Source organism: Rhinoraja longicauda, chromosome 23, assembly GCF_053455715.1.
Source record: "Rhinoraja longicauda isolate Sanriku21f chromosome 23, sRhiLon1.1, whole genome shotgun sequence".
Classification (NCBI taxonomy): Eukaryota; Metazoa; Chordata; class Chondrichthyes; order Rajiformes; family Arhynchobatidae; genus Rhinoraja; species Rhinoraja longicauda.
The window spans coordinates 34,426,768-34,441,167 of NC_135975.1; the positions used below are offsets into that span (position 1 = coordinate 34,426,768).

Consider the following 14,400-nt stretch of genomic DNA (forward strand, 5'->3'; position numbering starts at 1 on the left):
TCAGTGAGGGCAGGCTCCGGGAGCAGTGTGCTTCCCTGAGCCGCCAGCTGGAGACCCAGGAAGAGAACCTCAAGGGGGTTAGGGCAGCCTACAAAATGGTTTTGGAGGACAGGTTGGAAGGGGCCGACCACGGGGCCTGCCTGCAGGAGATAGAGGGTCTGCGGAGTGCTTTAAATAAAGCAAGCGGGCTGGTCTATCTAATGAACCCCCCAGCGAGCCAGTCGCTGGCGGTTGCGAAGGTCCCGGTTCCGGTCCCCAGAAAGACCGTGGTGGCTTCGGCCCCCAGACTCCACAATTCCCCTAGCTACGAGGCATCCTGGGAAAGGGGTAGTGTAGGGGAGAGAGAGAGAGGGGAGCTCCCGGTCGAGGACTTGGCACCAGCGCCCATGTGCCCGGTCCTGGAAACCAGACAGGGACCCACCGCGCTGAATGGGGACGCCGGACCCATTCAAAGCGAGATCGTGGTGCCCCACAGCTCCCAGCAGTTAAGAGCCATGATCGGGCATGAAACCAAATTGTCCGAATCAGGGGACCCTTCGCTGCATTTCAGAGAAATAGAGCAAACCGCCGCAATCAACGGTTGCGACGAGGGAGAACGGGCAAAATTGTTGCTGTTCTCCCTGGACAGCTCGATCCTCCAATGCCTCTCAGATGAGAGTAAAAGAGGGACCAGGACCTACGATCTCCTATGGGACGAGGTCCTGGAAGTTTTGGGGATGGGCGATGAGGGTCCATTTGCTCGATTGGGGAAGACCCTCCAGATGGAGGGAGAACCCCCAGAGGTTTTTGCGGCGCGACTGTGGTCAGTATACCAGAGCAGCTGCCCGCACGTCCCCGCGTGGCTAGCGGAATCAAGGGGTATGGGGAGACGGCTGGAAAGTGGTACTGCTTGTGGATGATCAGCCATGATCACATTGAATGGCTCGAAGGGCCAAATGGCCTACTCCTGCACCTATTGTCTATGTATCTATGTTGGGGGAGTCCAGAACCAGGGGTCACAGTTTAAGAATAAGGGATAGAACATTTAGGATTGAGATGAAGAAAACCGTTTTCACCCAGAGAGTTGTGAATCTGTGGCTTTCTCTGCCACAGAAGGCAGTTGAGGCTAATTCACTGGATATTTTGAAGAGTTGGATTTAGCTCTTAGGGATAACGGAATCAAGGGATATGGGGAAAAAGCAGGAACGGGGTACTGATTTTATTGAATTCTGGCTCGAAGGTCCGAACGGCCTACTCCTGCACCTAATTTTGATGTTTCTATCCACACGAATTGAGCTACTGTGGAGATGGTGACCAGCTTTAGGCTCCTTGGCATCCACATCACCTGGTCCCTTCACACTGATATGGTGATCAAGTAAACGCATCCTCCTATTTATTTCCTTAGGCATCTGAGAAGACTCAATATGTCTGCGTTCTCTCGAACTTTTACAGATGCACAATAAAGTATTCTGACGAGATGCATCTGAACAATCTTTCTGCTCTTTTAACTTACCTGACCCTGCAAAGAGTGGTGACTTTGCTCGTCGCTTCCTTCCATCCAGTCCATCTTCATGACGCATTCTATCAGGAAGGCTGAAAATATCAGCCTGCCACCCTGGCAGTTCATTTTTCTCTCTACTACCATTTGGGAAAAGGTACTGGAGATTGAAAGCTTGTCCGTTCAGAACTGACTCCTCGAGCAATCACCTCTTTCACACCCCCTTTCCTGAAGTGCTGCCACACACTCTTATTCTTATTAATCCACCGGGTAGCACCGTCAGCGATGGCAGCCATGCCAACGGTCTGTCTGTTTGTCTTTTTTGTTATTTTTAGTGTGTTTTAAAAGTTTGTGTTAATGTTATCTGGTTTGTTTTATGTGGGGGAGGGGGGGAGGGGAAACTTTTTTTCAATCTCTTACCTTGCCGGAGATGCGATTGTTTTCCAGATCGTATCTCCGGTCACTCTGCGGCCTAACATCATGGAGCTGGCGGCCTTGCTCGAGACTGACTTTGAGCCCCACCGCGGGGGTGTGGACTTACCATCGGAGCCTGCAACCACGGCCAGCAGATATCACCATCGAGGAGCTCACAGTCTCGGGTAGAGACCGATGTCAGGAAACTGCAAAGCCGCACAAGGTTCGACTAGCCCCGACCTGGGGAAGATCACCCCGATGCAGGAGCTGATCGCCCTGACATGGAGGGCCCGACCACTGGCTACAGGAGTAAGATCGTCCTATCAATGGAAGGCTCGAGGCCCCTGACCATGGGAGAACAAAGAAGGGAAGTAGATTGAACTTTTTTTCGCTTTCCATCAGTGAGGAATGAGGCAACACTGTGGTGGATGTTCATGTTAAAATTTGATTTTTGTTGCTTTTTATTGGTATGACTATGGCAAATGAAATTCCTCGTATGTTGCAAAACATACTTGGCTAATAAAGTATGATTATGATGAAGAGGTTATAATGCTTTAATTATTTTTGTATTATTTGTGATTTTGCATGATAGTCTTGTATGGTCTGTGGTTTTGTACTCGTATTTATTGTTTTATTTATCTCATGTGCACAAGAAATTTCAATGCACGTTGGTGTATATGACAATAAAATATAAATCTTTTTTCAAAAAAATGATCATTTAATTTGAGGCCTTTATCTGAGTCACCAGTGGATTTTAGTTCACAGCAAACAGGCATCACATAACAAGTTTAATACAAATCTCATTCTGAATCAAGTGATAGGACTAACAGGATCATTGTGTCGTCAGTGTGGAATCTCAAAAGATGGCTCACATAACAAACCTTTTTGCACTATCCCCAACCGTGGCCTCTTTCTGGTCGCGTTTTACATTAATAGTTAAAAACCCTGCAAAATATCTCCCAAAAAAGTATAGCGTTCTTCATCAGTAATGCCTGGACAAATTCAAACCCATGATTAAATGTGACCTATTATATTAGTTATGGTTGCATTTCAGCAGTGTAACAGCCCTGGTCCTAAGCACTTCTGGTGAGAGATCGATTGCACTTTTCCCCCCACATAAATATACATACATTTAAACTCATAAATTCTTAGAGATAAATTCTTTAAGACCCGTGATAAATGTATCTCGTGGTGAGATATGAAAAGATGACTATACAGTACTACAGTGTTTAAAATTGTTCTCTTTCAAAATAATCACATACGACCAATATTTAACAAACACGTGAATCATAGAAATGAACTCCAGGGAGGTCCACAGTTACAAATTGGAATAGAAACATTGGCTGGTAACATTTACCTCAGAGATGGCATTAAAGTGTTCATTTTTCAGGACTGGTTTAATAGAAAGTTAATCGAATCCTGATTGATAAACCTTGTCGCACCAAGTAGCATGGTGGAAGTAATCAGTGGCACAGAGCCCAACAAAGACAGTAATCGTGTGAACTTTCCACAATCGGTACATTGAGCTTTGCCCTTCAGTTTTCCCTCTCTCTCCCTCTTCAATATCAGGTTTTAAGTAGACATAAGGTGAAGGCATTCAAGGAAACAAAATGCGACATTCTTGTACTACTCTTCTCATTCCATCTTGCTGTTTTCCAGGTGGTCTATAAAATAATATGTAATCAAAAAAAGTGATCCCTTCATCAGTATTCTTTTCAAAAAATCATCTCATGCAAGGAATGGCACAGCATAAAGTCAAAGGAAAACAATGGGTAATGGCTCTGGACTGTAGCAGCAAAAGAAGATGAGATGATTTTGCAACAGAATAATTTATTGGACACAATTGACAAAATCCCGTTTAATGTTGGTATACAAGGTGGAAGTCATTTTATAACTCAGCAGGTCAGACAGCAAAAGGAATTCCTTTTCTCCAGAGATGCTGCCTGTCCCGCTGAGTTGCTCCAGCTTTTTGTGTCTATCTTCGGTTTAAACCAGCATCTGCAGTTCCTTCTTCCTACGCAAGTAATTTGATAAATTCTTTTATCATAGAATTTTCCTATTTGAAAATAATATCAGCCTGACAAGAACAACATCATAACGGATATATAAAAATATGCTCTGTCAGACACTGAAGCTGATCCCATTTCTTCCAACAGATGAAAATGAACATCACTGCGCAGATTGTACACATGATGTGCAAACGGCTCTTCATGAGAGGAATGGTGAACTTGGCGACTGTGGAGACGCAGACAAGGATGACAGTCATGATGGCCAAAAGGATGTTGATGCATTTGGCCAGCAGCACCTTGGCATTGGCATTTTCAATCTGCACCACTTGCTGCTGCTGCTGATGTAACTCCAAGGTGGCGAGGCGTGTCTGGCACGATTCCAGCGCTTCCTGCAGAACACACAACACAGGGATCGTCAGCGGGTGTGGCTGAAGTAGCCAGGTAAGGTAACACATGGGATTTATTTTAAGCAGGAGCCATCTGCGTTGAATGAGACAATTAATGATTCAACCTGACACCTTTCATCAACTCCACGCTAGTTTGTTTCGGTTTCAGTTTAACTTATTGTCATGTGTACAGTGAAAAGCTTTTGTTGCATGCTAACCAGTCAGCGGAAAGACAAGACATGACTACAATCGAGCCATTCACAGATGACAGATACAAGATAATGGAATAATGTTTAGTGCAAGGTAAAGCCAGTTAGGTCCAATCAAATGTGTAGGAAGGAACAGCAGATGCTGGTTTAAACCGAAGATAGACACAAAATGCTGGAGTAACTCAGCGGGACAGGCAGCATCTCTGGAGAGAAGGAATGGGTGACGTTTCGGGTCGAGACCCTTCTTCAGACTGATGACGTTTAGGGTCGAGACCCTTCTTCAGACTCATCAGTCTGAAGCAGGGTCTCGACCTGAAACGTCACCCATTCCTTCTCTCCAGAGATGCTGCCTGTCCCGCTGAGTTACTCCTGCATTTTGTGTCTATCTTGGGTCCGAGCAAAGGTAGACCAAGGGTCGCAGATGAGATAATAGTAGTTCAGGACTGCCCTTTGGTTATGGTAGGATGGTTCAGTTGCCTGATAACAGCGGGGAGGAATGTCTGTGGGCAAAACTCGATGGTGGCCTTGACTGACCTTTTAAACCTGACCTATTTTTAAAATCACTGTGCTCGGATAACGGGAAGATTTTTCTATTTGCTAGCTCAGCAGTCTTCTCAAGACCTTTTGCAATCTCACTTCCTTCACCCTAGTCTGATCCACGTGCTACTCTCCATAAGCAGTTATTCTATTCATACATATCAAATAGTTTAAAAAAATGTAAAGTCTCAAAGCATTTCCCAAAATAATGAATTCAAAAGGGAAAATGCCAGAAATACTCAGCAGATCAGGCAGGTAGAAAGAAAAACAAATTAAAGTTCACAGGCATTTTATTTCAGATTTCCAGCATCTTCAGTTTTCTGATTCTCAAAATAATGAACTGCCTTATTTTATTTGGAAGTGGGCTGAATCTTCTAACATGACTTTAGAGAAACATCGGAAACAGGCCCACAACAACCTTACTTTGTTCTCGGCATGATGCCAACCAGAATAGGATTTCCCTGCAGATTCCCATTGACCAGTTTAGCCAGGGCTCCGTGAAGCCATACTCGGCCAAATGCTGCCTTGATATCAAGGGCGGTTACTCTCACCTCTTCTCTGGAGTTCAGCTCTTCTGTCCATTTCTGAACCAAGGCTGTAATGAGGGCAGGAGCCATGTAACTTTGAGCTTCTGTAAGCAGGTTGCGCAAAGCAAGTGTTGCCTGATGGCACTCTCAATGATCCCTCCCTTCGGTTTGGTGATAATCAAGAGTGGACTAATGGGGTGGTTATTGGCCAGGTTGGATCTGTGCTGCCTCTTGTGGATAGGACATACCTGGCCAATTTCCACATTGTTAGGAAGATACCAGTGTTGCCAAGGGCACAGCAAGTTCTGGAACACAAGTCTTCAGTACTATTGCTGGAATGTTGACAGGACCCATAGCCTTTACTGTATCCAATGCATGTAGCTATTTCTTGATATCATGTGCAGTGGATCAATTTAGCTAAAGACTGTTGTGCTGAGGTAGCCAAGCTCACATCCACTCAGCACTTCTGGCTGCAATGCTTCAACTTTCTCTTTGGTATTGATGTGCCTGGCTCCTCCACCATTAAGAAGGGGAATATTTGTGGAGCCTTCTCCTGCAATGAGTCATTTAATTGTCCACCACCATTCATGACTGGGTATGGCAGGTCCGTAGAGCTGATTTGGGTTGTGGGATGGCTTAACTTTGTCTATTGCCTGATGATTATAAGTTCATAAGTGATCGTAGCAGAATTAGGCCATTCGATCCATCAAGTCTACTCCGCCATTCCATCATGGCTGATCTATCTTTCCCTCTTAACCGCATTCTCCTGCCTTCTCCCCATAACTCCTGACACCTGTACTAATCAAGAATCTATCTATCTCTGCCTTAAAAATATCCATTGACTTGGCCTCCACAACCTTCTGTGGCAATGAATTTCATTAATTCGTCACCCTCTGACTAAAGAACATTCTCCTCATCGCCTTATAAAGGAACGTCCTTTAATTCTGAGGCTATGACCTCTGGTCCTAGAATCTCCCACTAGTGGAAACATCCTCTCCACGTCCGCTCTATTTCAATGAGGTTACCCTATTCCTTCTAAACTCCAGCAAGTAGAGACCCAGTGCCGTCAAAAGCTCATCATATGTTAACCCACTCATTCGTGGGATTATGTTGTTTGGCGTGCAAGACGTCCTGTCCTGTGGGTTCACCCCCACTCTGAGATATGCCTGGTGCTATTCCTGACCTACCCTTCCACACTCTTCGATGAACCAGGATCGATCCCCTGGTTTGATGGTGATGGTAGAGTGGGGTATCTGGCAGATATGAGGTTGCAGATTGCGGTTGATGACCTGAGCACTTCGTGGATGCCCAGTCCACAGTTGGTAGATCTTTTGAAGGCTGCCCCATATGGCAATGTGGTGCCACATGACATTGGAAGTGAGATGGAAGTCACAGAAGGATTTGAACAAGGGAATAAGAGTTTCTAAGATGAAAAATTTGTTGTTGACCATATGGCCGAGAGTGACCAAAGCTTGATTAGAGTTGAAAAAACTCAGATTCAACAATGCACCAATATGTCAGAGTGGAATCAATGCTTGAACCGGGTTATGGGGTGAAAATGCTAGCAATTTAGACATGCTGAGAGTGTATAATTTATTTGTCTTTAGGAAATCCTTTTTCATATCATATATCATATCATATATATATTTTTATATCTGATTCATCAATAACTAAATTGTGTTCGTTAATAACGTTTGCTCAATTTAGGTGGACTCACACATTACTTCCTCCTTTCACATCCTTTTTCTCTTCTTTTTTTTGATAAATATTTTTATTAAGCATAAGTACATATTAATAAATTATTATATCTTATACATTTCTATACTTTTTTTTTTTTTTCAGAGAGGAAAAGATAGAGAAAAATAAAATAAAAATAAGAAGTCCAAATTGGAGAAATGAATGGAGTATTAAAAAAGTTATCCATCATTGGAGATATATCGATGATTTACTATTCATAATTCTTCCTCCATTCCATTATTCAGGCCGCAGTCAGGTCCTCGCACCAAGCCATTTTGACCCTTTAAATATACAATAAATGGAGACCATATTCCTCTGAAAAGAATCAACCTGTCCATGAGTACAAGTCTCAATCTTTCCAGATGAAGTGTCTCCGACATTCCTGTAATCCACATTTTAATTGTGGGGGATGTAGGACCTTTCCAAAATTTCAGTATTAATTTTTTCCCAATTATTAAGCTATAATCAATAAAAATTCTTTGATTCGTTGTTGTTAATTGATCTGTTTCTAATATTCCCAGTATTATTAAATTTGAGTCAGGGGTCAGCTTCATATTAATCACATTCGAAATTATTTTAAATATTTCTGTCCAGAATTTAGTGATTTTTTCACAGTTTGTGAATATATGCGTTAAATTAGCTTCCAATTGCTGACATTTATCACAAATGGCAGATATATTTGGAAAAATACTATGTAATTTAGCTTTTGAATAATGTAGTCTATGTAATATTTTAAATTGTATAAGAGAGTGTCTAGCATTTAGCGAACAGTGATGTATGTGTTGTAAACTTTCATCCCATATCTCAGGTCTAATAATTTGACCTAATTCATTTTCCCATGATTGTCTATATATTTCTGTCCTTGGAGCGTCGTTTTCCAGTAAAATATTATAAATATATGATATCAATTTTTCTGTATTTGGGTGTTTATTTAGACATTCATCTAAAATCTCTGTCTTTCTATTTCTAATTTCATATGTATTTGCTTTTACATAATCTCTAATTTGTAAATATCTAAAGTAATCTTTTGAATGTAATCCATAAATTTGTTGTAATTCTTGAAATGAAAGGAAAAAATTTTCCCAATAGAGATCTCCCATCTTATTAATTCCACAGTTTTTCCATTGTAAAAAACCTTTATCTATCATTGAAGGTTTAAATGTGATATTATTTACAATAGTAAGAGCTAGTGGTATACATTCCAATTTTAATGTTTTCTTTATTTGTTTCCAAATACGTATTCCACTATCTATTATAAGATTTTCACTATAGGTTTTCTTACTTATTTTATTATTGGCGAATAAAATCGAACTAATTTCAAAGGGCAAACAATCTTCTTTTTCCATTTTTAACCAGGTTGGTTGTTTATCTGTCTCTACTAACCAGAAGTTAATATTTTTAATATTGACTGCCCAATAATAAAACATAAAGTTTGGTAGAGCTAGACCTCCATTTATTTTTGCTTTACATAAGTTTACATATGAGGTTGCAGATTGCGGTTGATGACCTGAGCACTTCGTGGATGCCCAGTCCACAGTTGGTAGATCTTTCGAAGGCTGCCCCATATGGCAATGTGGTGCCACATGACATTGGAAGTGAGATGGAAGTCACAGAAGGATTTGAACAAGGGAATAAGAGTTTCTAAGATGAAAAATTTGTTGTTGACCATATGGCCGAGAGTGACCAAAGCTTGATTAGAGTTGAAAAAACTCAGATTCAACAATGCACCAATATGTCAGAGTGGAATCAATGCTTGAACCGGGTTATGGGGTGAAAATGCTAGCAATTTAGACATGCTGAGAGTGTATAATTTATTTGTCTTTAGGAAATCCTTTTTCATATCATATATCATATCATATATATATTTTTATATCTGATTCATCAATAACTAAATTGTGTTCGTTAATAACGTTTGCTCAATTTAGGTGGACTCACACATTACTTCCTCCTTTCACATCCTTTTTCTCTTCTGTATCCGCATGGGATATGGCAGCACTGAGGGGCGGGGAGGGGTTGGGAAGGGGTTAAGATTGTTTAACTAACCTCACATTCAGAAGCTGAACAAGGATGTGAAAGATGAAGGGATGTCAAGGGTCATCAAAACTAGCTCCCATGTTGCTCCTGATTATGCGTATGCCTAATCAAATTTTGGAAAATTGAATATAATTAAACCAAGTCAACATGCGCCGACCAGTGACAATTGACAATTTACCATTTTTTCAAGCCAATTAGCCAACAAACCTTTACATCTTTGGAGTGTGGGAGGACACCAGAGCATCCTGAGAAAACCCACAAGGTCAAGGGAAAACGTACAAACTCCGTACAGACAGCACCCATAGTCGGGATTGAACCCGGATCTCTGGCACTGTAAGGCAGCAACTCTACCGCTGCGCCACCGTGCTGCTCTTTCTGTCTGACGTTTAAGAGAAAAGTAGCAACTTTATAGAATATCCTCTTGATAACAATGTACTCTCTGTTAAAATGGCACAGTCCTGAAATAATTGTAAATTATCAGTGATAATCGCTGCAAAATGATGAAAATCACAGGCCAGCCCATTCAATGGGGAAAGCAAGTTAGACTCTGGGTGTGAACTCCTTCCATCACAATTAAGGGAACAAAAAAACCCATTCGGGAAAAGAATGAAGCATCTGCACACCCACCTCACAGCACACACCCATCACAGCACACACCCTTCACAGCACACACCCGCCTCACAGTCACAGCACACACCCGCCTCACAGCACACACTCACCTCACAGTCACAGCACACACCCGCCTCACAGCACACACCCGCCTCACAGCACACACCCATCACAGCACACACCCTTCACAGCACACACCCGCCTCACAGCACACACCCATCACAGCACACACCCTTCACAGCACACACCCGCCTCACAGTCACAGCACACACCCGCCTCACAGCACACACTCACCTCACAGCACACACCCATCACAGCACACACCCGCCTCACAGCACACACCCATCACAGCACACACCCATCACAGCACACACCCGCCTCACAGCACACACCCGCCTCACAGCACACACCCGCCTCACAGCACACACCCGCCTCACAGCACACACCCGCCTCACAGCACACACCCGCCTCACAGCACACACCCGCCTCACAGCACACACCCGCCTCACAGCACACACCCATCACAGCACACACCCATCACAGCACACACCCATCACAGCACACACCCATCACAGCACACACCCGCCTCACAGCACACACCCGCCTCACAGCACACACCCATCACAGCACACACCCATCACAGCACACACCACCTCACAGCACACACCCATCACAGCACACACCCATCACAGCACACACCCGCCTCACAGCACACACCCATCACAGCACACTCGCCTCACAGCACACACCCGCCTCACAGCACACACCCGCCTCACAGCACACACCCATCACAGCACACACCCATCACAGCACACACCCATCACAGCACACACCCATCACAGCACACACCCATCACAGCACACACCCGCCTCACAGCACACACCCATCACAGCACACACCCGCCTCACAGCACACACCCGCCTCACAGCACACACCCATCACAGCACACACCCGCCTCACAGCACACACCCGCCTCACAGCACACACCCATCACAGCACACACCCATCACAGCACACACCCATCACAGCACACACCCATCACAGCACACACCCATCACAGCACACACCCATCACAGCACACACCCGCCTCACAGCACACACCCATCACAGCACACACCCGCCTCACAGCACACACCCATCACAGCACACACCCATCACAGCACACACCCGCCTCACAGCACACACCCGCCTCACAGCACACACCCGCCTCAGTCACAGCACACACCCATCACAGCACACACCCGCCTCACAGCACACACCCATCACAGCACACACCCGCCTCACAGCACACACCCGCCTCACAGCACCCGCCTCACAGTCACAGCACACACCCACCTCACAGCACACACCCACCTCAGTCACAGCACACACCCATCACAGCACACACCCGCGTCACAGTCACACGTCTGCAGAATGTGCATTTTGCTGAAATAGTAGGTGGTGACATATGCTTGCTTCTATTATTAAAAAAGGGAACCTACACTTAAAACTAATATCAGCATTCTAAAAAAAGCAGGTCTTCTGCACTAATTAGGCTTAAACAAAATCCCCAATCATTGGAAAAACAGCTTTTACCCACACTGTTATCAGGCTCATGTACTAATCATGACTGTGGAGGCCAGGCAATGGATCTTTTTAAGACAGAGATAGATAGATTCTTGCTTAGTACGGGTGTCAGGGGATATGGGGAGAAGGCAGTGTAGATCAACCATATTTATCTCTGTCTATATAACCTTCATCACATATCCTATGCATGATACACATTCCACTATGCAATCCAGTCCAGGATTTAGGTAGGACTGGAGTCACTGATATAGTCAGCTTGTTGCTTGTTCCCTTAGTGGTTAGTACTAAGATTGTACAATGTATTAAAGTGCTTTGGAGGAATGTCTTTGGTCGTATTACATCCGACTGGCTGACCTGGAATATCAATGATTCTCATTCCACAGGTATTGCCTGACCAGCTGAATATCTCCAGCATTGTTCTGAGTTCCAGCACCTGCAGCTTTTCTCTTTGTTTTTATATTACATGATCAGGACTGGTGTCCAAAACATATGTTTTAAAGGGTGATTTAAGGAGGAGATATTGAGAAAAAAATGTTCGGAAGAAAATTCCCAAAGCTTGCAGCTGAAGGTACAACTGCAGTGGGGCCGCAAATAAAGTCCGAGGGGTCAGAATGGAGGAAGGAGCGAGGGTTGCAAGGCCAAAGAAAGGCAACAGAAAGTGGGGAGGATTGTAGTTAATCAAGGGCCTTGCACACAAACGTAGTGTTAGTGGGAGTAGGGGAAACAGGTTCTTTACAGAGAGTTGTATCAGAAAGCTGCCGACCTGAATGTCACGTGCTCTCTCGTACGACTGGTAGGCTACTTTCTCCTCAATGCTTGCCAGCTCCTGCTTCAGGTCCATCGTCTCATGTTGATGAAGCTCAGAGAGGTCATTTAACTGATCTTCCAAACACGCCAACCTGAAACATTACAATTGATCCTGAGATCTAACACGTATTTATGTAATGAATTGTCTTTCAGTTTAAGACTTGTAATTATGCAAACTGAGTATACCACCTTGAACAATTACAAGAGATTCCAAAGCATTTTATATACAAATACAATTTGTGGGGCGGCACGGTGGCGCAGCGGTAGAGTTGCTGCCTTACAGCGCTTACTGCGCCAGACCCGGGTTCCATCCCGACTACGGGTGCTGTCTGTACGGAGTTTGTACGTTCTCCCCGTGACCGCGTGCGTTTTCTCCAAGATCTTCGGTTTCCTCCCACACTCCAAAGATGTACAGGTTTGTAGGTTAATTGGGTTGGTATAAATGTAAATTGTCCCTAGTGTGTGCAGGGTAATGTTAATGTGTGGGGATTGCTGGTCAGTGCGGACTCGGTGGCCAAAGGGCCCATTTCCGCGTTGTATCTCTAAATTAAACTAAACTAAAATCTATTTATTCACAAAATGCTGGAGTAACTCAGCAGGTCAGGCAGCATCTCGGGAGAGAAGGAATGGGTGACGTTTCGGGTCGAGACCCTTCTTCAGACTGATGTCAGGGGGACGGGACAAAGGAAGGATATAGGTGGAGACATGAAGATAGAGGGAGATCTGGGAAGGGGGAGGGGAAGGGAGGGACAGAGGGACTATCTAAAGTTGGAGAAGTCGACGTTCATACCACTGGGCTGCAAACTGCCCAGGCGAAATATGAGGTGCTGTTCCTCCAATTTCCGGTGGGCCTCACTATGGCACTGGAGGAGGCCCATGACAGAAAGGTCAGACTGGGAATGGGAGGGGGAGTTGAAGTGCTCGGCCACCGGGAGATCAATTTTGTTAATGCGGACCGAGCGCAGGTGTTCAGCGAAGCGATCGCCGAGCCTGCGCTTGGTTTCGCCGATGTAAATGAGTTGACATCTAGAGCAGCGGATGCAATAGATGAGGTTGGAGGAGGTGCAGGTGAACCTTTGTCTCACCTGGAAAGACTGTTTGGGTCCTTGGATGGAGTTGAGGGGGGAGGTAAAGGGACAGGTGTTGCATCTCGTGCGGTTGCAGGGGAAAGTGCCCGGGGTTGGGGTGGTTTGGGTAGGAAGGGACGAGTGGACCAGGGAGTTACGGAGGGAAAGGTCTCTGCGGAACGCAGAGAGGGGAGGGGATGGGAAGATATGGCCAGTGGTGGGGTCCCGTTGTAGGTGACGGAAATGTTGGTGGATGATATGTTGGATCCGCTGGCTGGTGGGGTGGAAGGTGAGAACGAGGGGGATTCTGTCCTTGTTGCGAGTGGGGGGAGGGGGAGCAAGAGTGGAGCTGCGGGACGTAGAAGAGACCCTAGTGAGAGCCTCATCTATAATGGAGGAGGGGAAGCCCCGTTTCCTGAAGAACGAGGACATCTCGGAAGCCCTAGTGTGAAACACCTCATCCCGGGCGTAGATGCGGCGTAGACGGAGGAATTGGGAGTAGGGGATAGACTTTTTGCAGGGGACCGGGTGGGAAGAAGTGTAGTCCAGATAGCTGTGCGAGTCAGTGGGTTTATAGTAAATGTCCGTCACTAGTCTGTCTCCTGTGATGGAGATGAGCATCTGCAGTTATTTTCTTAAACTAAAATCTATCAGCCTGAAGTTTAGATAGACACTTGTAAAACAGGAAAGAACTAATTTTTACACTGCTAGTTCCAATGACCTGGAATGTGGTCAGCTCCCAGCCTTGGATTGTATTCCACTGTTACCATTTGTGGACCTCCTGCTGTGAACTTCAGACTTCACTGATCAGCATTACACTTCTTCTCCTGCATACTGTGAAGGTGTCAAAGAAAATTGCCACATCTATATACCAAACCTCTCATTTGTTTGTTTGTTCGGTTATGAACTACAGTCAAAACGGTACACGATAGCGCAACAATTTTAGGCCCACCTTACTCATTGTTGTCCATTTGGTGCTAACGGAAGAAGTTTCATTGAAATCGGTGTTATATTTTTAAAG

At 44.8% G+C, this 14,400-nt stretch overlaps 1 protein-coding gene across 1 annotated transcript in view; it reads right to left on the minus strand.

Moving 5' to 3' along the window:
- Positions 1–2,620: 2,620 nt before the first annotated feature.
- The window catches only part of LOC144605012 (transmembrane and coiled-coil domain protein 3-like), a 51,646-nt gene continuing 39,866 nt past the window's right edge, over positions 2,621–14,400 (minus strand). The window contains exons 3-4 of the mRNA XM_078420041.1: positions 12,269–12,404; positions 2,621–4,289 (exon numbers count right to left, since the gene is read on the minus strand). Of these exons, the coding sequence (XP_078276167.1) occupies positions 3,984–4,289; positions 12,269–12,404 (442 nt within the window). The 3' untranslated portion in view covers positions 2,621–3,983. The remainder of the gene's footprint in view (positions 4,290–12,268; positions 12,405–14,400) is intronic.